The sequence below is a fragment of the Pan paniscus genome, chromosome Y, assembly GCF_029289425.2.
Source record: "Pan paniscus chromosome Y, NHGRI_mPanPan1-v2.0_pri, whole genome shotgun sequence".
NCBI lineage: Eukaryota > Metazoa > Chordata > Mammalia > Primates > Hominidae > Pan > Pan paniscus.
In genome coordinates, this window is record NC_073273.2 from 42,950,105 (window position 1) to 42,972,237 (window position 22,133).

Here is a 22,133-nt window from a genome sequence, read left to right on the forward strand (position 1 = left end):
TATGCTTAGAGTCCACAGGAGCTGAGAGAGACAGGAAGGATCCTCTTCTAGAGCCTCCAGAAGGAGTGGAATACAATTGTAATGTATTGAACCATAGTGTCCCAAAAAGATATTTCCACATCCTGTCCCCAGAATATGTGAATGGAACCTTATTTGGAAATGAGGGCTTTGCAGGTATACTTAAGTCAAGGATCTCAAGATGAGATCATCCTGGATTAGTGTGGCCCTAGATTAAACAGCAGGTTTCTAAGAGACACAAAAGGAGACACAGATGGAGAGGAGTAAGCCACATGGAGATGGAGGCAGACACTGAAGTGATGCAGCAACAAGTCCAGAGATGCCTAGAGCCTCCAGGAGCTGGGAGAGGCAGGAAGAATCCTTTCCTAGAACCTCCAGAGGTAGCATAGCTCTGCCCACTCTTTCACCTCAGACTGCTGGTCTCCAGAACTGCGAGAGAATCAATTCCTTTTGTTTTAAGCCATCGGTTCTGTGGTCACTTGCAAGGGCAGCCCTAGGAAATGAAGACACTTGGAGTTGAGGATGTTTAAATCAATCCAGGAGATGACAACATAAAGCCAACAAGAACCACAGGTTTCTTGTGTTCTAACAAGGTTAATTTTAAAAGACTCTACTAAAAAGTAAGATGAACAACCTCTCAGGAGAAGATAAACCAACTTTTTTTTTCCCCCAGAACAGTCAGTTTGTGCTGGCCATCCAGGATCTCACTAACACTAGCCCTCTTAGTTTCATCATTAATCTGTTACTGAACTTCCACCTCCAAAAGACTTGGGTCATTTTTTATTTTTGGAGACAATCTTTCTCTATCACCCAGGCTGGGGTGCAGTGGTGTGATCTCGGCTCACTGTAGCCTCATTGTCTTGGGCTTAAGTGATCCTCCTACCTCAGTCTACAGAGTAGTTGGGACTATAGGCATGCACCACCACACCTAGCTAATTTTTGTATTTTCTGTAGAGATGGGATCTTGCTATATTGCCCAGGCTGGTCTTGAACTCCTGGGCTCAAGCAATCTGCAGGTCTTGGTCTCCCAAAGTTCTGGGATTACAGGTGAGACTTGGGTCTTAAATGACAAAAGTGCAGAAAACAATCTTGTGGGGTTCAGTGTCTTGGAGATTGAATTCAGCAGCAGGATTGGGGTCTTCCTCATCTTGTCCCACATTCAGCCCAGCTTCATTTAAACAAGAACGGCCTTTGGAATTACAAACCAGACTTCAAGGACTAGAGCCTGATTGAAGTTTTGTTTTTCTGTGAGGGCCTGAGAGTAATTAAATGGTGACAATGGATGGTTAGCTAGGGATTTTGCTTGTGTCCACAGATTTACAAGAACATATACCGGATGTTAGAACTTAGCCATTTAGGTGGGAAAAAACAACTGTCTTGTAGTTAGTATATTATTTACAAATAATGATAGTCATATGTGATTCTGATTAATGATCTGCTCAAATCACACCTTTGTGTTCTGGACAAACTGGTTTAAATCACTTATTTTACCTGTCATGAGGTTCTAAGTACCTATCATCATGACCATCCCTACAAGAAAATTTTAAATATTTGCATTTATTTCTCAGGGCTTCTGTAACCAATCACCTCAAAATAGGGGCTTAAAAACAATAGAAATGGGGGTGGAGCCAAGATGGCCGAATAGGAACAGTTCCAGTCTACAGCTCCCAGGGGGAGCGATGCAGAAGATGGGTGATTTTTGCATTTCCAACTGAGGTACTGGGTTCATCTCACTAGGGAGTGCCAGACAGTGGGTGCAGGACAGTGGGTGCAGCACAACATGTGTGAGCCAAAGAGGGTGAGGCATCGCCCCACTGGGGAAGTGCAAGGGGTCAGGGAATTCCCTTTCCTAGTCAAAGAAAGGGGTGACAGATGGCACTTGGAAAATCGGGTCACTCCCACCCTAATACTGAGCTTTTCCAAAGGGCTTATCAAATGGCACAACAGGAGATTATATCCCGCACATGGCTTGGAGGGTCCTATGCCCATGGAGCCTCACTCATTGCTAGCACAGCAGTCTGAGATCAAACTGCAAGGTGGCAGAGAGGCTGGGGGAGGGGCACCTGCTATTGCTCAGGTTTGAGTAGGTAAACAAAGCAGCCTGGAAGCTCAAACTGGGTGGAGCCCACTGCAGCTCAAGGAGGCCTGCCTGCCTCTGTAGACTCCACCTCTGGGGGCAGGGCACAGAGAAACAAAGGACAGCAATAACCTCTGCAGATTTAATTGTCCCTGTCTGACAGCTTTGAAGAGAGTAGTGGTTCTCCCAGCATGCAGCTTGAGATCTGAGAACAGGCAGACTGCCTCTTTAAGTGGGTCCCTGACCTCTGAGTAGCCTAACTGGGAGGCACCCCCAGTAGGGGTGGACAGACACCTCACATGGCCGGGTACTCCTCCAAGACAAAACTTCAAGAGGAATGATCAGGCAGCAGAATTTGTGGTTCACCAATATCCACTGTTCTGCAGCCACCATTGCTGATACCCAGGCAAAAAAGGTCTGGAGTGGACCTCCAGTAAACTCCAACAGACCTACAGCTGAGGGTCCTGACTGTTAGAAGGAAAACTAACAAACAGAAAGGACATTGACACCAAAACCCCATCTGTACATCACCATCATCAAAGACCAAAGGTAGATAAAACCACAAAGATGGGGAAAAAACAGAGAAAAAAAACTGGAAACTCTAAAAATCAGAGTGCCTTTCCTCCTCAAAAGGGACACAGCTCCTCACCAGCAATGGAACAAAGCAGGATGGAGAATGACTTTGACGAGTTGAGAGAGGAAGACTTCAGAAGATCAAACTACCCTCAGCTAAAGGAGGAAGTTTGAACACATGGCAAAGAAGTTAAAAACTTTGAAAAAATATTACATGAATGGCTAATTAGAATAATCAACGCAGAGAAATTCTTAAAGGACCTGACAGAGCTGAAAACCATGGCACAAGAACTATGTGATGAATGCACAAGCCTCAGAAACCAATGCGATCAACTTCCATCAGTGATGGAAGATGAAATGAATGAAATGAAGCATGAAGCGAAGTTTAGAGAAAAATGAATAAAAAGACATGAACAAAGCCTCCAAGAAATATGGGACTATGTGAAAAGAGCAAATCTACGTCTAAATGGCATACTTGAAAGTGAGGGGAGAATGGAACCAAGTTGGAAAACATGCTACAGGATATTATCCAGGAGAACTTCCCCAATCAAGCAAGGAAGGCCAACATTAAAATTCAGGAAATACAGAGAATGCCACAAAGATACTCATCCAGAAGAGCAACTCCAAAACACATAATTGTCAGATTCAACAAAGTTGAAATGAAGGAAAAAATATTAAGTGCAGCCAGAGAGAAAGGTCGGGTTACCCACAAAGAGAAGCCCATCAGACTAACAGCGGATATCTCAGCAGAAACTCTACAAGACGGAAGAGAGTGGGGGCCAATATTCAACATTAAAGAAAAGAAATTTTAACCCAGAATTTCATATCCAGCCAAACTAAGCTTTGTAAGTGAAGGAGAAATAAAATCCTTTACAGACAAGCAAATACTGAGAGATTTTGTTGCAACCAGGCCTGCCCTAAAAGAGCTCCTGAAGGAAGCACTGAACATGGAAATGAACACCCGGTAACACCACTGCAAAAACATGCCAAATTGTAAAGACCTTCAAGGCTAGGAAGAAACTGCTTCAACTATCGGGCAAAATAACCAGCTAACATCATAATGACATGATCAAATTCACACATAACAATACTAACCTTAAATGTAAATGGGCTAAGTTCTCCAATTAAAAGACACAGACCGGCAACTTGAATAAAGAGTCAAGACCCATCAGTGTGCTGTATTCAGGAAACCCATCTTACATGCAGAGACACATATAGGTTCAAAATAAAGCAATGGAGGAAGATCTACCAAGCAAATGGAAAATAAAAAAGGCATAGCTTGCAATGCTAGTCTCTGATAAAACAGACTTTAAACCAACAAAGATCAAAAGAGACAAAGAAGGCCTTTACATAATGATAAAGGGAACAATTCAACAAGAAGAGCTAACTATCCTAAATATATATGCACCCAATACAGGAGCACCCAGATTCATAAAGCAAGTACTTAGTTACCTATGAAGAGACTTAGACTCCCACACAATAATAGGAGACTTTAATACCCAACTGTCAACATTAGACAGATCAACGAGACAGAAAGTTAAGAAAGATATCCACGAATTGAACTCAGATCTGCACCAAGAGGACCTAATATACATCTGTAGAACTCTCCACCCCAAATCAAAAGAATATACATTCTTTTCAGCACCACACCACACCTATTCCAAAATTGACCACATATCTGGAAGTAAAGTACTCCTCAGGAAATACAAAAGAACAGAAATTATAACAAACTGTCTCTGAGACCACAGTGCAATCAAACTAGAACTCAGGATTAAGAAACTCATTCAAAACCGCTCAACTACATGGAAACTGAACAACCTGCTCCTGAATGACTACTGGTACATAACGAAATGAAGGCAGAAATAAAGACATTCTTTGAAACCAATGAGAACAAACACACAACATACCAGAATCTCTGGGACTCATTCAGTGTGTAGAGGTAAATTTATAGCACTAAATGCCCACAAGAGAAAGCAGGAAAGATCTAAAATTGACACCCTAACAGCACAATTAAAAGAACTAGAGAAACAAGAGCAAACACATTCATAAGCTAGCAGAAGGCAAGAAATAACTAAGATCAGAGCAGAACTGAAGGAAATAGAGACACAAAACCACTTCAAAATTTGGTGAATCCAGGAGCTCGTTTGTTGAAAAGATCAACAAAATTCATAGACCATTAGCAAGACTAATAAAGAAGAAAAGAGAGAAGAATCAAATAGACGCAATAAAAAATGACAAAGGGGATCTCGCCAACGATAACACAGAAATATAAACTACCATCAGAGAATATATAAACACCTCTATGCAAATAAACTAGAAAATCTAGAAGAAATGGATAAATTCCTCGACACATACACTCTCCCAAGACTAAACCAGGAAGAAGTTGAATCTCTGAATAGAACAATAATAGGCTCTGAAATTGAGGGAATAATTAATAGCTTACCAACCAAAAAAGTCCAGGACTAGATGGATTCACAGCCGAATTCTACCAGAGATACAAGGAGGAGCTGGTACTATTCCTTCTGAAACTATTGCAATCAATAGAAAAACAGGGAATCCTCCCTAACTCATTTAATGAGGCCAGCATCATCCTGATACCAAAGCCTGGCAGAGACACTACAAAGAAAGAAAATTTCAGACCAATATCCTTGATGAACATTAATATAAAAATCCTCAATAAAATACTGGCAAACCGAATGCAGCAACACATCAAAAAGCTTTTCCACCATAATCAAGTTGGCTTCATCCCTGGGATGCAAGACTAGTTCAACATATGCAAATCAATAAACTTAATCCGCCATATAAACAGAACCAATGACAAAAACCACATGATTATCTCAATAGATGCAGAAAACGCCTCTGACAAAATTCAACAACCTTCATGCTAAAAACTCTCAATAAATTAGGTATTGATGGGACATATCTCAAAATAATAAGAGCTATCTATGACAAACCCACAGCCAATATCATACCGAATGCACAAAACTGGAAGCATTCCCTTTGAAAACTGGCACAAGACAGGGATGCCCTCTCTCACCACTCCTATTCAACATAATGTTGGAAGTTCTGGCGAGTGTGATCAGGCAGGAGAAGAAAATAAAGGGCATTCAATTAGGAAAGGAGGAAGTCAAATTGTCCCTGTTTGCAGATGACATGATTGTATTTCTAGAAAAACCCATTGTCTCAGCCCAAAATCTCCTTAAGCTGATAAGCAACTTCAGCAAAGTCTCAGGGTACAAAATTAATGTGCAAAAGTAACAAGCATTCTTACACACCAATAACAGACAAACAGAGAGCCAAATCCTGAGTGAACTCCCATTCACGATTGCTTTAAAGAAAATAAAATACCTAGGAATCCAACTTACAAGGGATATGAAGGACCTCTTCAAGGAGAACTACAAACCACTGCTCAATGAAATAAAAGAGGATATAAACAACTGGAAGAATATTCCATGCTCATGGGTAGGAAGAATCAATATCATGAAAATGGCCACACTGCCTAAGGAAATTTATAGATTCAATTCCATCCCGATCAAGCTACCAATGACTTTATTCACAGAATTGGAAAAATCTACTTTAAAGTTCATATGGAACCAAAAAATAGCCCACATTGCCAAGTTAATCCTAAGCCAAAAGAGAACAAACCTGGAGGCATCACGCTACCTGACTTCAAAGTATACTGCAAGTCTACAGTAACCAAAACAGCATGGTACTGGTACCAAAACAGAGATATAGACCAATGGAACAGAACAGAGCCCTCAGAAATAATGCCACATATCTACAACCATCTGATCTTTGAAAAACCTGACAAAAACAAGCAATGGGGAAAGGATTCCTTATTTAAGAAATGGTGCTGGGAAAACTGGCTAGCCATATGCAGAAAGCTGGAACTGGATCCCTTCCTTACACATTATACAAAAATTAATTCAAGATGGATTAAAGACTTACATGTTAGACCTAAAACCATAAAAATCCTAGAAGAATACCTAGGCATTACCATTCAGGGCATAGGCATGGGCAAGGACTTCATGTCTAAAACACCAAAAGCAATGGCAACAAAAGCCAAAATAGACAAATGGGATCTGATTAAACTAAAGAGCTTCTGCTCAGCAAAAGAAACCACCATCAGAGTGAACAGGCAACCTATAGAATGGGAGAACATTTTTGCCACCTACTTGTCTCACAAAGGGCTAATATCCAGAATCTACAATGAACTCAAACAAATTTACAAGAAAAAAATAAACAACCCCATCAAAAAGTGAGCGAAGGATATGAACAGATACTTCTCAAGACATTTATGCCGTGAAAAAACACATGAAAAAATGCTCATCATCATTGGCCATCAGAGAAATGGAAATAAAACCACAATGAGATACCATCTCACACCAGTTAGAATGGCAATCATTAAAAAGTCAGGAAACAACAGGTGCTGGAGAGGATGTGGAGAAATAGGAACACTTTTACACTGTTGGTGGGACGGTAAACTAGTTCAACCAATGTGGAAGTTGGTGTGGCTACTCCTCTGGGATCTAGAGCTAAAAATACCATTTGACCCAGCCATCCCACTATTGGGTATATACCCAAAGGATTATAAATCATGCTGCTATAAAGACACATGCAGACGTATGTTTATTGTGGCACTATTCACAATAGCAAAGACTTGGAATGAACCCAAATGTCCAACAATGATAGACTGGATTAAGAAAATGTCGCCTATATACACCATGGAATAATATGCAGCCATAAAAAATGGTGAGTTCATGTCCTTTATAGGGACCTGGATGAAGCTGGAAACCATCATTCTCAGCAAACTATCACAAGGACAAAAATCAAACACCGCATGTTCTCGCTCATAGGTGGGAACTGAATAATGAGAACACATGGACACAGGAAGGGGAACATCACACATCAGGGACTGTTTTGGAGTGTGGGGAGAGAGGAGAGATAGCATTAGGTGATATACCTAATGCTAAATGACGAGTTAATGGGTACAGCACACCAACATGGCACATGTATACATATGTAACAAACCTGCACATTGTGCACATGTACCCTAAAACTTAAAGTATAATAATAAGAAGAAAAGAAATAAAAATAGATGTTACCTTCAGAAAGAAAAAAAAAACAGAATGGACTCCTTCTCAGTTTTGGAGACCAGAAGTCTGAAATCAAAGTGTCTCAGGCCCATGCTCCCTATGGAGGCTCTAGGGGAGGATCCTTCCTGCCTCTCCCAGCTCCTGGGGGGCTCCAGATGTCCCTGGGCTTGTGGCCGCATCACTCCAGTCTGCCTCCGTCTCCACATGGCCTTCTCCTGTGTCTGTTCCTACTGTTTTGTCTGTTAGACAGACACCTATCGTTGGATTTAGAGCCTGTCTAATCCAGGATGAACTCATCTCAAGATCTTTAACTTAATTACACCTGCAAAGACCCTATTTCCAAATAAGGTCCCATTCCCAGGTTCTGGGAGTCAGAATATGGGCATATATTTTGAGGGCCACTGTTCAATGCACTACAATTGTATGCAGTTCCCTCTGGATGTTCTAGGGGAGGATCCTTCCTGCCTCTTCCAGATCCTGGGGGCTCCAGGAATCCCTGGGCCATGTCACTCCATTTTCTGCCTCTGTCTCCACATGGCCTCCTCCTCTGTGTCTGTGTCCCCTCATTTGTCTCTTTGGGCACACTTTTGCATTTAGAACCCATCCTTATCCAGAATAATCTCATTTCCAGATCCTTCACATGATTACATCTGCAAAAACTCTTTTTTCAAATAAGGTTGCACTGACAGGTTCCAGGTAGAAATGATTTTTTTGCAAACTGCAGCCTCAAACTCCTGGGCTCAAGTAATCCTCCTAGCTCAGCCTCCTGAGTAGCTGTGACTACGGGCCTGCACCACTATTACATTTTATCTATTACTAAACCCCAGGTCTCCTTGCTTGAGGGTCGAACTTTCTTCATGATCTTTTTGCGGCCAGGAGAACACGTCCTCTCATTTGTCCATATCATTCTGCCCAGCCATTCTTCTATTCTTGACTCAGTGAAAATGCTATCTAAGTCATAAAAATATAGCTCTTTTTTAATGGGACTACAATCCCACTTGGTTTTTTTATCTTCTAGAATCTGAATGCTCTCTGAAACACTTTTAATGTTTCCAAACACCTCTTCAGCCCATCACCTCATACGAATGCAGAAATTTTGTTTGATAGGATGTTTTTGCCAAATTTTTTCCAGGTAAAATTTTACCAAGGTATGTCCTGCAGAAACATTCTCTACACCTAGGTGAACTTACCTCCCCAGATCTGTTTCCACATCATGCACTGAAGAAGGCTGTCCAAATGAACATGTTTCTGAAACCCTCTGCTGCGTGTATTTACCTAGCACAGTGTTTCGCATTCAGGAATGGTACAGCCTTATGCAGGGAATGTAGCCATGTCTAGAGACATTTTTGGTTGTCCACTGGGGTGGTGCGTGCTCCTGGCATCTGGTGGGTGGAGCCCAGGGACACTGCTCAACACCCTACAGTGCACAGGACAGTCCAACCATAGAGAATCCTCCTGCCCCAGATGTCCATACTGCTGAGGCGGAGAAATCCTTAGCATGAGAAACTCTATCTATTATCCATCCAGTCAACCCTCATCTATTTGTCTGTCTATGTATGTATGTATGTATGTATCTATCTATCTATCTCTCTCTCATGTATCATTTATCATCCATCCATTCATCTATCACCTATCCAACCATGCATCATCTATTTATCTATACATCTATCATCTACCCAACTACCTATCTAATCCACCCAACCATCTATCATCAGTTTATCTACATATGTATCTATCCAATTATTGATCATCTATTCAACCATACATTATCTACCACTCTATCTTCTATCTATAATTCATCCAAACATACATCATCTATTTATCTATATACCTATCATCCACCCAACCATCCATCATTTATTTATCTGTGTATCTATCATGCATCCAACCATCCATCATTTATCCCAACCATCCATCATTTATCTATCTATCCTCCATCCAACCATCTATTATCTATCTACCTATCTTACTCCTATCTGTATCTACTATCTATTTATATCTATCAATCATCTATCTGTATCAATCTTTGTCTCCTATCTATATCTATTATCAACCTATCATCAATCTCTTTGTATCTATCAGTCATTTATCTATCACCTATCTACCATCTATCTATCACTTATCTATCTATATCAATCATCTATCAGTTATTTATTTACCAATCTAATCTGTCCACATCAGTGGCTCTCAGGAGCAAGTTTGCACCCTCTAAAGGGGCATTTGGTAATGTCTAGAGACATTTTGGTCATCACAACTTTTTGGGGGTGGGGGGATGCTACCATGTGGCAGGTAGAGCCCAGGGATACTTCTCAACACCCTACACAGGACACCCAAGCCCAGAGAATCATCCATCCCCATATGTCATTCATGGGCATTTTGAGAGACCCTGCACCATCTGAAGAACCTGTCTATTGAGCATAAACACTCCAAGCACCACCTCCTCCTCCTCCTCTCTGCTTCCTCAGGCTCTGTTGATACCCAGCACAAGTAAGGGCTGTGCAGACATATTTAAGCAAATAAGTGGATTCATGAATGAGAGACATGCTCTATGCCTTCCACAGAGTTAAAAAAAAAAAGCACTCTTTAGTTTCCATGACCGACATTCTTTAACAATTTGTGACACTGCATTTCTTGAAATGCTGACAGTAATATTTTTCCCAAATATTTATCTTGTTTGCCTTTTTCCTTTCTCTCAGGGGAAGCAAAAGAAGGACAGTTTTGCATATTTGTGGAATACGAATACATGTATATCCAGGTGTCTCTTTGAAAACAATATAAAAAAGAAAAATCCTGAATGATTTCCTAGAGCACAGCTTCTCAGTCCCCAAGCTGTCTTGCTGCATACTGAAATTGTCACTACATGCAACTGACACTCAAATCCTGCCTTCCTGCCTGCCAAATCTGTCATCAGAAGCATTGCCTTTGACTCAGTTTCCTTGCCTGTTAAAAATGTGTAGAGAAGCTAATCATTGAGAGAAGGTGATGAAAGCAGTTTTTTCAACCACTCTGATGGAAACCCAAATTAATGTGACCCTCTTTTGTCCTTGAAAATAGCATTGTTGAAGATGGCCGAATAGCAACAGCTCCGGTCTACAGCTCCCAGTGTGAGGGACGCAGAAGACGGTGATTTCTGCATTTCCATCTGAGGTACCGGGTTCATCTCACTGGGGAGTGCCAGACAGTGGGTTCAGGTCAGTGGATGCGCACACCATGAATGAGCCAAAGCAGGGTGAGGCATTGCCTCACTTGAGAAGCGCAAGGGGTCAGGGAGTTCCTTTCAGAGTCAAAGAAAGGGGTGACAGATGGCACCTGGAAAATTGGGTCACTCCCACCTGAATACTGCGTTTTTCGGACGGGCTTAAAAAACGGCGCACCACGAGATTATATCCCGCACCTGGCTCAGAGGGTCCTACACCCACAGAGTCTCACTGATTGCTAGCACAGCAGTCTGAGATCAAACTGCAAGGTGGCAGCGAAGCTGGGGGAGGGGCGCCCACCATTGCCCAGGCTTGCTTAGGTAAACAAAGCAGCTGGGAAGCTCGAACTGGGTGGAGCCCACCACAGCTCAAGGAGGCCTGCCTGCCTCTGTAGGCTCCACCTCTGGGGGCAGGGCATAGACAAACAAAAAGACAGCAGTAACCTTTGCAGACTTAAATGTCCCTGTCTGACAGCTTTGAAGAGAGCAGTGGTTCTCCCAGCACACAGCTGGAGATCTGAGAAGGGGCAGAAGGGGTCCCTGACCCCTGACCCCTGAGCAGCCTAACTGGGAGGCACCCCCCAGCAGGGGCAGACTGACACCTCACACAGCCAGGTATTCCAACAGATCTGTGGCTGAACATCCTGTCTGTTAGAAGGAAAACTAACAAACAGAAAGAACATCCACACCAAAAACCCATCTGTACATCACCATCATCAAACACCAAAAGTAGATAAAACCACAAAGATGGGGAAAAAACAGAACAGAAAAACTGGAAACTCTAAAAACCAGAGCGCCTCTCCTCCTCCAAAGGAACGCAGTTCCTCACCAGCAACGGAAGAAAGCTGGACGGAGAATGACTTTGACGAGCTGAGAGAAGAAGGCTTCAGACAATCAAATTATTCTGAGCTATGGGAGGACATTCAAACCAAAGGCAAAGAAGTTGAAAACCTTGAAAAAACTTTAGAAGAATGTATAACTAGAATAACCAATACAGAGAAGTGCTTAAAGGAGCTGATGAAGCTGAAAACCAAGGCTCGAGAACTACGTAAAGAATGCGGAAGCCTCAGGAGCCGATGTGATCAACAGCAAGAAAAGGCATCAGTACTGGAAGGTGAAATGAATGAAATGAAGCGAGAAGGGAAGTTTAGAGAAAAAAGAATAACAAGAAATGAGCAAATCCTCCAAGAAATATGGGACTATGTGAAAAGACCAAATCTACATCTGATTGCTGTATCTGAAAGTGATAGGGAGAATGGAACCAAGTTGGAAAACACTCTGCAGGATATTATCCAGGAGAACTTCCCCAATCTAGCAAGGCAGGCCAACATTCAGATTCAAGCAGATCTCTCGGCAGAAACCCTACAAGCCAGAAGAGAGTGGGGGCCAATATTCAACATTCTTAAAGAAAAGAAGTTTCAAACCAGAATTTCATATCCAGCAAAACTAAGCTTCATAAGCAAAGAAGAAATAAAATACTTTACAGAAAAGCAAATGCTGAGAGATTTTATCACCACCAGGCCTGCCCTAAAAGAGCTCCTGAAGGAAGCGCTAAACATGGAAGGGAACAACCAGTAACAGCCACTGCAAAATCATGCCAAATTGTAAAGACCATCAAGACTAGGAAGAAACTACGTCAACTAACGAGCAAAATAACCAGCTAGCATCATAATGACAGGATCAAATCACACATAATAATATTAACTTTAAAGGTAAGTGGACTAAATGCTCCAATTAAAAGACACAGACTTTAAATTGGATTCAGAATCAAGACCCATCAGTGTGCTGTATTCAGGAAACCCATCTCACGTGCAGAGACACACACAGGCTCAAAATAAAAGGATGGAGGAAGATCTACCAAGCAAATGGAAAACAAAAAAAGGCAGGGGTTGCAACCCTAGTCTCTGATGAAACAGACTTTAAACCAACAAAGATAAAAAGAGACAAAGAAGGCCATTACATAATGGTACAGTGATCAATTCAACAAGAAGAGCTAACTATCCTAAATATATATGCACCCAATACAGGAGCACCAAGATTCATAAAGCAAGTCCTGAGTGACCTACAAAGAGACTTAGACTCCCACACATTAATAATGGGAGACTTTAACACCCCACTGTCAACATTAGACAGATCAACGAGACAGCAAGTCAACAAGGATACTCAGGAATTGAACTCGGCTCCGCACCAAGCGGACCTAATAGACATCTACAGAACTCTCCACCCCAAATCAACAGAATATACATTTTTTTCAGCACCACAGCACCTATTCCAAAATTGACCACATACTTGGAAGTAAAGCTCTCCTCAGCAAATGTAAAAGAAGAGAAATTATAACAAACTATCTCTCAGACCACAGTGCAATCAAACTAGAACTCAGGATTAAGAACCTCACTCAAAACCGCTTAACTACATGGAAACTGAACAACCTGCTCCTGAATGACTACTGGGTACATAACGAAATGAAGGCAGAAATAAAGATGTTCTTTGAAACCAACGAGAACAAAGACACAACATACCAGAATCTCTGGGATGCATTCAAAGCAGTGTGTAGAGGGAAATTTATAGCACTAAATACCCACAAGAGAAAGCGGGAAAGATCCAAAATTGACACCCTAACATCACAATTAAAAGAACTAGAAAAGCAAGAGCAAAAACATTCAAAAGCTAGCAGAAGGTAAGAAATAACTAAAATCAGAGCAGAACTGAAGGAAATAGAGACACAAAAAACCCTTCAAAAAATTAATGAATCCAGGAGCTGGTTTTTTGAAAGGATCAACAAAACTGATAGACTGCTAGCAAGACTAATATAGAAAAAAAGAGAGAAGAATCAAATAGATGCAATAAAAAATGATAAAGGGGTTAACACCACCGATCCCACAGAAATACAAACTACCGTCAGAGAATACTACAAACACCTCTACGCAAAAAAACTAGAAAATCTAGAAGAAATGGATAAATTCCTGGACACATACACTCTCCCAAAACTAAACCAGGAAGAAGTTGAACCTCTGAATAGACCAATAACAGGATCTGAAATTGTGGCAATAATCAATAGTTTACCAACAAACAGAGTCCAGGACCAGATGGATTCACAGCCGAATTCTACCAGAAGTACAAGGAGGAACTGGTACCATTCCTTCTGAAACTATTCCAATCAATAGAAAAACAGGGAATCCTCCCTCACTCTTTTTATGAGGCCAGCATCATCCTGATAACAAAGCCAGGCAGAGCACAACAAAAAAAGAGAATTTTAGACCAATATCCTTGATGAACATTGATGGAAAAATCCTCAATAAACTACTGGCAAAATGAACCCAGCAGCACATCAAAAAGCTTATCCACCATGATCAAGTGGGTTTCATCCCTGGGATGCAAGGCTCGTTCAATTTACGCAAATCAATAAATGTAATCCAGCATATAAACAGAACCAAAGACAGAAACCACGTGATTATCTCAATAGATGCAGAAAAGGCCTTTGACAAAATTCAACAACCCTTCATGCTAAAAACTCTCAATAAATTAGGTATTGATGGGACGTATTTCAAAATAATAAGAGCTATCTATGACAAACCCACAGCCAATATCATACTGAATGGGCAAAAACTGGAAGCATTCCCTTTGAAAACTGGCACAAGACAGGGATGCCCTCTCTCTCACCACTGCTATTCAACCTAGTGTTGGAAGTTCTGGCCAGGGCAATTAGGCAGGAGAAGGAAATAAAAGGTATTCAACTAGGAAAAGAGGAAGTCAAATTATCCTTGTTTACAGACGACATGATTGTATATCTAGAAATCCCCATTGTCTCAGCCCGAAATCTCCATAAGCTGATAAGCAACTTCAGCAAAGTCTCAGGATACAAAATCAATGTACAAAAATCACAAGCATTCTTATACACCAACAACAGACAAACAGAGAGCCAAATCATGAGTGAACTCCCATTCACAATTTCTTCAAAGAGAATAAAATACCTAGGAATCCAACTTACAAGGGATGTGAAGGACCTCTTCAAGGAAAACTACAAACCACTGCTCAAGGAAATAAAAGAGGATACAAACAAATGGAAGAACATTCCATGCTCAAGGGTAGGAAGAATCAATATCGTGAAAAGGGCCATACTGCCAACGGTAATTTACAGATTCAATGCCATCCCCATCAAGCTACCAATGACTTTCTTCACAGAATTGGAAAAAACTGCGTTAAAGTTCATATGGAAGCAAAAAAGAGCCCACATCACCAAATCAATCCTAAGCCAAAAGAACAAAGCTGGAGGCATCACACTACCTCACTTCAAACTATACTACAAGGCTACAGTAACCAAAACAGCATGGTACTGGTACCAAAACAGAGATATAGATCAATGGAACAGAACAGAGACCTCAGAAATAATGCCGCATATCTACAACTATCTGATCTTTGACAAACCTGAGAAAAACAAGCAGTGGGGAAAGGATTCCCTATTCAATAAATGGTGCTGGGAAAACTGGCTAGCCATATGTAGAAAGCTGAAACTGGATCTCTTCCTTACACCGTAAACAAAAATCAATTCAAGATGGATTAAAGACTTCAACGTTAGACCTAAAACCATCAAAACCCTAGAAGAAAACCTAGGCATTACCATTCAGGACATAGGCATGGGCAAGGACTTCATGTCTAAAACACCAAAAGCAATGGCAACAAAGGACAAAATTGACAAATAGGATCTAATTAAACTAAAGAGCTTCTGCACAGCAAAAGAAACTACCATCAGAGTGAACAGGCAACCTACAAAATGGGAGAAAATTTTCACAACCTACTCATCTGACAAAGGGCTAATATCCAGAATATACAATGAACTCAAACAAATTTACAAGAAAAAAACAAACAACCCCATCAAAAAGTGGGTGAAGGACATGAACAGACACTTCTCAAAAGAAGACATTTATGCAGCCAAAAAACACATGAAAAAATGTTCATCATCACTGGCCATCAGAGAAATGCAAATCAAAACCACAATGAGATACCATCTCACACCAGTTAGAATGGCAATCATTAAAAAGTCAGGAAACAACAGGTGCTGGAGAGGATGTGGAGAGATAGGAATACTTTTACACTGTTGGTGGGACTGTAAACTATTTCAACCACTGTGGAAGTCAGTGTGGCGATTCCTCAGGGATCTAGAACTAGAAATACCATTTGACCCAGCCATCCCATTACTGGGTATATACCCAAAGGACTATAAATCATGCTGCTATAAAGACACATGCACACGTATGTTTATTGTGGCATTATTCACAATAGCGAAGACTTGGAACCAACCCAAATGTCCAACAATGATAGACTGGATTAAGAAAATGTGGTACATATACACCATGGAATACTATGCAGCCATAAAAAATGATGAGTTCATGTCCTTTGTAGGGACATAGATGAAATTGGAAATCATCATTCTCAGTAAACTATCACAAGAACGAGAAACCAAACACCGCATATTTTCACTCATAGGTGGGAATTGAACAATGAGATCACATGGACACAGGAAGGGGAATATCACACTCTGGGGACTGTTGTGGGGTGCGGGGAGGGGTGAGGGATAGCATTGGGAGATATACCTAATGCTAGATGATGAGTTAATGGGTGCAGCGCACCAGCATGGCACATGTATACATATGTAACTAACCTGCACAATGTGCACATGTACCCTAGAACTTAAAGTATAATTAAAAAAAAGAAAAGAAAAGAAAATAGCATTGTCATCACTGCCAGGTTTTTGGGAGAACATATTTTATTATCAAATGTACAGTATATTGACCCTAAAATTACAGTAAAGCAGTCATGGAAATAACAGATCTTGTATTATTCATGGGCACAGACTAACTCATGGTTGCGGAAGCAGCAGCCACCTTAGACCAGATGGACAAGTCAGATACTGCAGAGAAGTTTCTGGGCTTTCCAGGGAAGACTCTAGATTCAATTCTGGAAAGATATGATGCAGTTTTCTCCTCCTCTCCTCTCACCTCCGCTGAGCACAGCTTTCAACAAAAACTTTGCATACAAGGAAATCTAATATCACAGCCTTCGCCAGTGCAGGGTTGCTGGAGAAAGTAACATAACAGTAGTGACTGAATTTGAAGGAGGTTGGAGAGGAATTGTTTAAAATTCTATTTCCATGTCTGCTGTAATGTATCCAAGTCTTGTAAAGACCAATCATTTATTAATTTTAATGAGACAGAAAGTATTTCTCCTTCTAGTCTCATCATCTGTTTTGAAAGGAAAAATATTTATATTAAAAAATTACATAAAAAGTGGGTTCCAGGAAGAAATGTTTTTTTCATATAAAATGGTAGCTGTATGTATGTAACTCTGAATTAAAATATATATATTATAAATTTTATATATATAAATTATATAAATTTATATATATATAATTTATATATATAACAATCACTCTAGTTCTAAATCCTTATTGGGCAAGCTGGAATTTTGAAGTGACAGAGGAAATAACTGAAAAATGACTTGTCAATCTGGAACAAAGTCTATCATGTAAAAACTGCAGCAGGTTAACTAGGTGATGCATCTTCAATGGGGTAGTGAGGTGTTGTTCATGTCTATGGCTTATTTTTGGTGAATGTTCCTCAGATATCCTACGGACACTTATGCAGGCAGTTGAATGACATTTGCAAAAAAATAAAAATTACAGTCAGAGCACAGACACCCTGAATGAAGCCCCTGGCATGATGTAAACACAAAAGAAAGTTCTCAGTGAGGCTGAGCCCTTTTACTCATGTCTGTATTGCTTCCTTTTCCCAACAATTGTAGATCAAGATCAACCTCAACTTGAAACCCACAGGGGGCCACCATGCACTGTGACACATTATTTAAGAGCTCCGATTCCCCAGCCTGGCTTCCCTTACAAACCCCGCTTTGTTGTCAGTTCCTGAGCAATCATCCTGGAATCCACATTTCAGAAGACGTGGATGTAAGTTGTTTTGGAGTCACTGCCGAGAATGTTTTTTGCCATGCACTTGTAGAAGCCGGCATCTCTCTGTGTGGCATGCTGGATGGTCAGTGATCCCTGGGGGTGAAGAAATCTGTTTCCATACAGACGAGCCTGAACCCCTGCCTTCAGATGCGACTTATCCGGTAACTCCCACGTGATGTCAGCTTTGGGAATCCCCATAGCCATGCAGTTCAGTTTCACGGTGTTCCCGGGCCGGGTGTAGATGACCGGGGTGGGCTCGCTGGTGATCCGGGGAGGATAGGCGATCACAATCACGGGGATGCTGGTGACCGAAGGGCCGTACTCCGTCTCCATCCTGCATACATAGGTACCCCTGTCAAACACTGAGGCCTCACGAACCGTGAGGGTGCCATTGTCCAGAAGAGAAACGCGTCCCAGGGTTTGGGGGCCCTCCAGATGCATGCCATTGGGGAGCGTCCAGGAGAAACGTCCCTGCCCAGCCCCGGGAGGGGTGCAGGGGAGCTTCAGGGTCTCACCATTGATGATGCTGACCAGGTTATGATACTGCTTGTTTGCTTCTGGCTTCAGTCCCACCTTCAGGGAGACCAGCCTCTCCGTGTGGCCAGCGGCATTGCGGGCCACGCAGCGGTAGGCCCCAGCGTCCACCGAGGAGAGACCACTAATGTGTAGCATGCCGTCAGCCTTGTGGTAGAAGCGCTGCAGCTGCTGTCCACTCTGCAGATCGGTGCCATTGGGAAGGACCCACACCAGGCTGGGTGTCGGGGTCCCCGCGGCAGAGCAGTTGAGGCTGATGGTGTGGCCCGCCATGGCTGTGATCTTCTCGCTGATTGAGTCGTGGAAGATGGGTCTCTCCATGGGCTCCAGGACAGTGAGCTGCACGATCAACCTCGCCTCCCCTCCCTTGTTGCGTGCCATGCATACCAGCTGGACGGAGTCACTCTTCCTCAAACTCCTGATGTCCAGGGAACCGTTGCCATGGACAATGATCCGGTTTCCATAGTATGGAGCTGGCAGAACCACACCCTCGGGAAAAGCCCATAACACCCTCGGGGTGGGGATGCCTTCAGCTTTGCAGTCAATCAGTTTCCGACTGCCCCCGGCTGCTATCTCCCGCACGGTGGTGATGGGGTTGGGGTTACCGTTGATCTTGGGTGGCTGGACGTTGACGTGAATCCACACCGTCTTCCTATCCTCTCCCGCGCTGTTCCTGACCAAGCAGGTGTAGTTGCCGCTGTCAGAGCACTGGGCTTTCTGAATAAGGAGAGTGCCATCTTGGTATATCTGATACTTCTCAGAGGAGGTGGGGATCACCCTGTTGGCTGGGGACAACCAAGTCACCTTGGGCATGGGTTCTCCTTTGGCCTCACAGGTTACAGTGACCACATCTCCATAGGGCACCTGAACTGCCAAGTAAGTCTTGTTCCAGATGGTGGCAGGTGTCACCACCTTGACTCTGACTCTCATCTCATCCTTCCCAACCTGATTTTCAGCAAAGCAGGTGTAGTCTCCTTCCTCCCTCATCCCCACTTCATTGAAGTAGAGTGTCCCATTGTTGAAGACCACATAGTGCTTGGTGTGTCCACCACTGTCATCTGACTGCATGAAGGAGTTCACCAGACTCCCATCCAGGAGGCTCCAGGAGATCTCGGGACTGGGAAGTCCAGTGGCCACACAGTCCACTTTCAGGTCACCCCAGTAGAAGACTTTGTGGTCGTTCTCCTCCTTGTGTTCAATCTTGGCCGGTTTCATCACCACATCCACCTTGAGCACCACGTAGTCATCACCAACCTTATTTCAAGCTACACACAGGTAATCTCCGGCATCTTTGTCCATCACTGATTTCACCACCAGGGTCCCATTGGCAAACACCTTGATTCTGCTATCAAAACTACAGAAAAAAAGAAAAAGGAGTAAGATGTCAGTTTCCCAAATACTCTACCATGGTGTTATGTCACTGGAATAACACAAAAAATAGATATTTCTGTGAAGCATCAGCCCACGCGGCTGCTATTGCAAAATGCCCAATGGCTTTTACAGCCTGGAGAAGATTGTGGAAAGTGATTGACTGCAAATAACAACTCCCTGTTAAATCTGATGTTAGGTTGGCCTGACCATGGGTTCAAGGACATGAAATGTAGTCAAAGATGTCAGTCCTATTCCTGCAAGTGTGTCTGGATCAAGTATTTGCATGGTAGTCATTGCAGAGGTCAATGTAAAAACAAAATCAGATAAAATGCTGCAGTCATGGAGATGGTGATGAATCTGAGTCAGCCTAATAAAGATGTTAATTTCTTCCTGGAGAAAATGCTTTAGACACTGTTTCTACTTTTGGCAATTTTTTTTTTTAAAAGCTGTTGTATCCCAGTTTTGGGCAAGAGCCAGAAAAAGCAACTCTAAGGTCATGTAATTATGGTTATGCCCAGAGTTCCAAGGCTAAAATTGGGCTCTTCAGAAGTTGGCAATATTGGTGTAATGGGTTTTCTAGAATTTGTAATTAAAGCTGAATAACACTCACTAGCTAAGACCCCAAGGCTGGTGTACCATTCTTCCCTATGAAGTCTAAGCACTGCTGAGTTAATAATTACAAAACGGTTTAACAGAGGCAACCTAGAAAGGATGATAGGAAAATCTTCATTATATATGTAACAGTTTCATAAATACTGAAGTATTCTTTAGTTATTCAGAACTAGTATGTTGGATAATCCAGTGAAAAGATTGAGAAAGTTCTCACTTTTAAAATTGTCCCTGTTGAATCCTCCATGACACATACATTGTAATGGGAGCCTTAATATTTCCTAAATACCACACTTTCTTTTTTTTCTGAAGAATTGGGATCTTGCTTTGTCATCCAGGGTGGAGTGCAGTGGTGCAATCATAGCTAACTGTAGTCTTGATCTCCTGGACTCAAGGGACCCTATTATCTCAGCCTCCTGAGTAGTTTGGACTATAACCATATACCAATATGCCTATGCATGGCTGGAGGTGTTTTTTTGTTTGTTTATTTATTTATTTATTTATTTTGCTTTTTTGTTTTTGTTTTTTTGTAGAGACAGGATTTTGCTATGTTGTCTGGGCTGGTTTTGAACTCCTGGACTTAAGTGATCCTTCTGCTCATCTCCCAAAGTGCTGGGAATACAGGCATGTGCCACCACATCTGGCAACATTCCATTTTTCTAATGACATGTCTAAGACGATGTCATAGATCTTAACAAAAATGAGCCTGCTTGTGCTTACATTCAACCTAATCATTGTAATAAAAGCAACAATTAACAATGACAAAATATACTGTTTTGTGGGTTATGAGTGAGAATGAAGTCAATGTAACTCAGTAAGGAATTTAATAGCTGTGGGGCAGGCAAGCACATTTTAATGTGTCTTGGAGTTTGAATCCAAAAATGATTATGGTAGCATGTGTATGTAAACGTTCTATGGCTTCCGTAACAGTGACCCCAATCCAGTTGTCATCAGAATAAATCAACTGAGCAAATCTGAAAGCCACAGATGTCTATGCATTGTGAGGGATTTGACTTCAAGAAACAAAGCTCTGATACTTGTTTTTCTTTTTGTTTTTTGAGATGGAGTCTCACTTTGTCACCCAGGCTGCAGTGCAGTGGCCTGATCTTGGCTCACTGAAACCTCTACCTTCTGGGTTCAAGCAATTCTTCTGCCTCAGGCTTCCAAGTAGCTGGGACTACAGGCATGTGCATTATGCCCTGCTAATTTTTGTATTTTGAGTAGAGACAGGGTTTCACCATGTTGGTCAGTCTGGTCTTGAACTCCTGACCTCAAGCAATCCACCCACATTGGCCTCCCAAATTGCTGGGGTTACAGGTGTCAGGCATCACACAAGGCCTGATATTTTTATTTTTAAGTAATCCCAACATGTAGGCAGGGAAGAGTCTGCTCTGACAAAATGCACATGGTTTGTTCAATTACACTTTACTAAGAATATAGTCAGAATTTACAAAGAATAAAGTAACATAAATAACAGTTTATAATTTATTTAGGATTTATATGGAGATATTAATAGAATGACTCAAAAATCCTAGTGGAACTGCATTCTTCTACTGTTATCCATTCAAAACTGCCTCCGCCATGCCAAATTCAATGGAAAACAGTTTTCTTAGTGGCAGCACATCTGCTAAGCTGGAAGGCCTTCCTGGGTATATTTGGTACATGATTCTTCTGGACTGATTGTGCAAGCTCTTCAGA

General features: G+C 41.9%; 1 protein-coding gene across 1 annotated transcript in view; it reads right to left on the bottom strand.

Moving 5' to 3' along the window:
• Positions 1 to 16,193: 16,193 nt before the first annotated feature.
• Positions 16,194 to 22,133, bottom strand: part of LOC129395498 (matrix-remodeling-associated protein 5-like) — a 35,534-nt gene continuing 29,594 nt past the window's right edge. The window contains 1 exon segment of the mRNA XM_055106937.2: positions 16,194 to 19,809. Within this exon segment, the coding sequence (XP_054962912.1) occupies positions 17,904 to 19,809 (1,906 nt within the window). The 3' untranslated portion in view covers positions 16,194 to 17,903.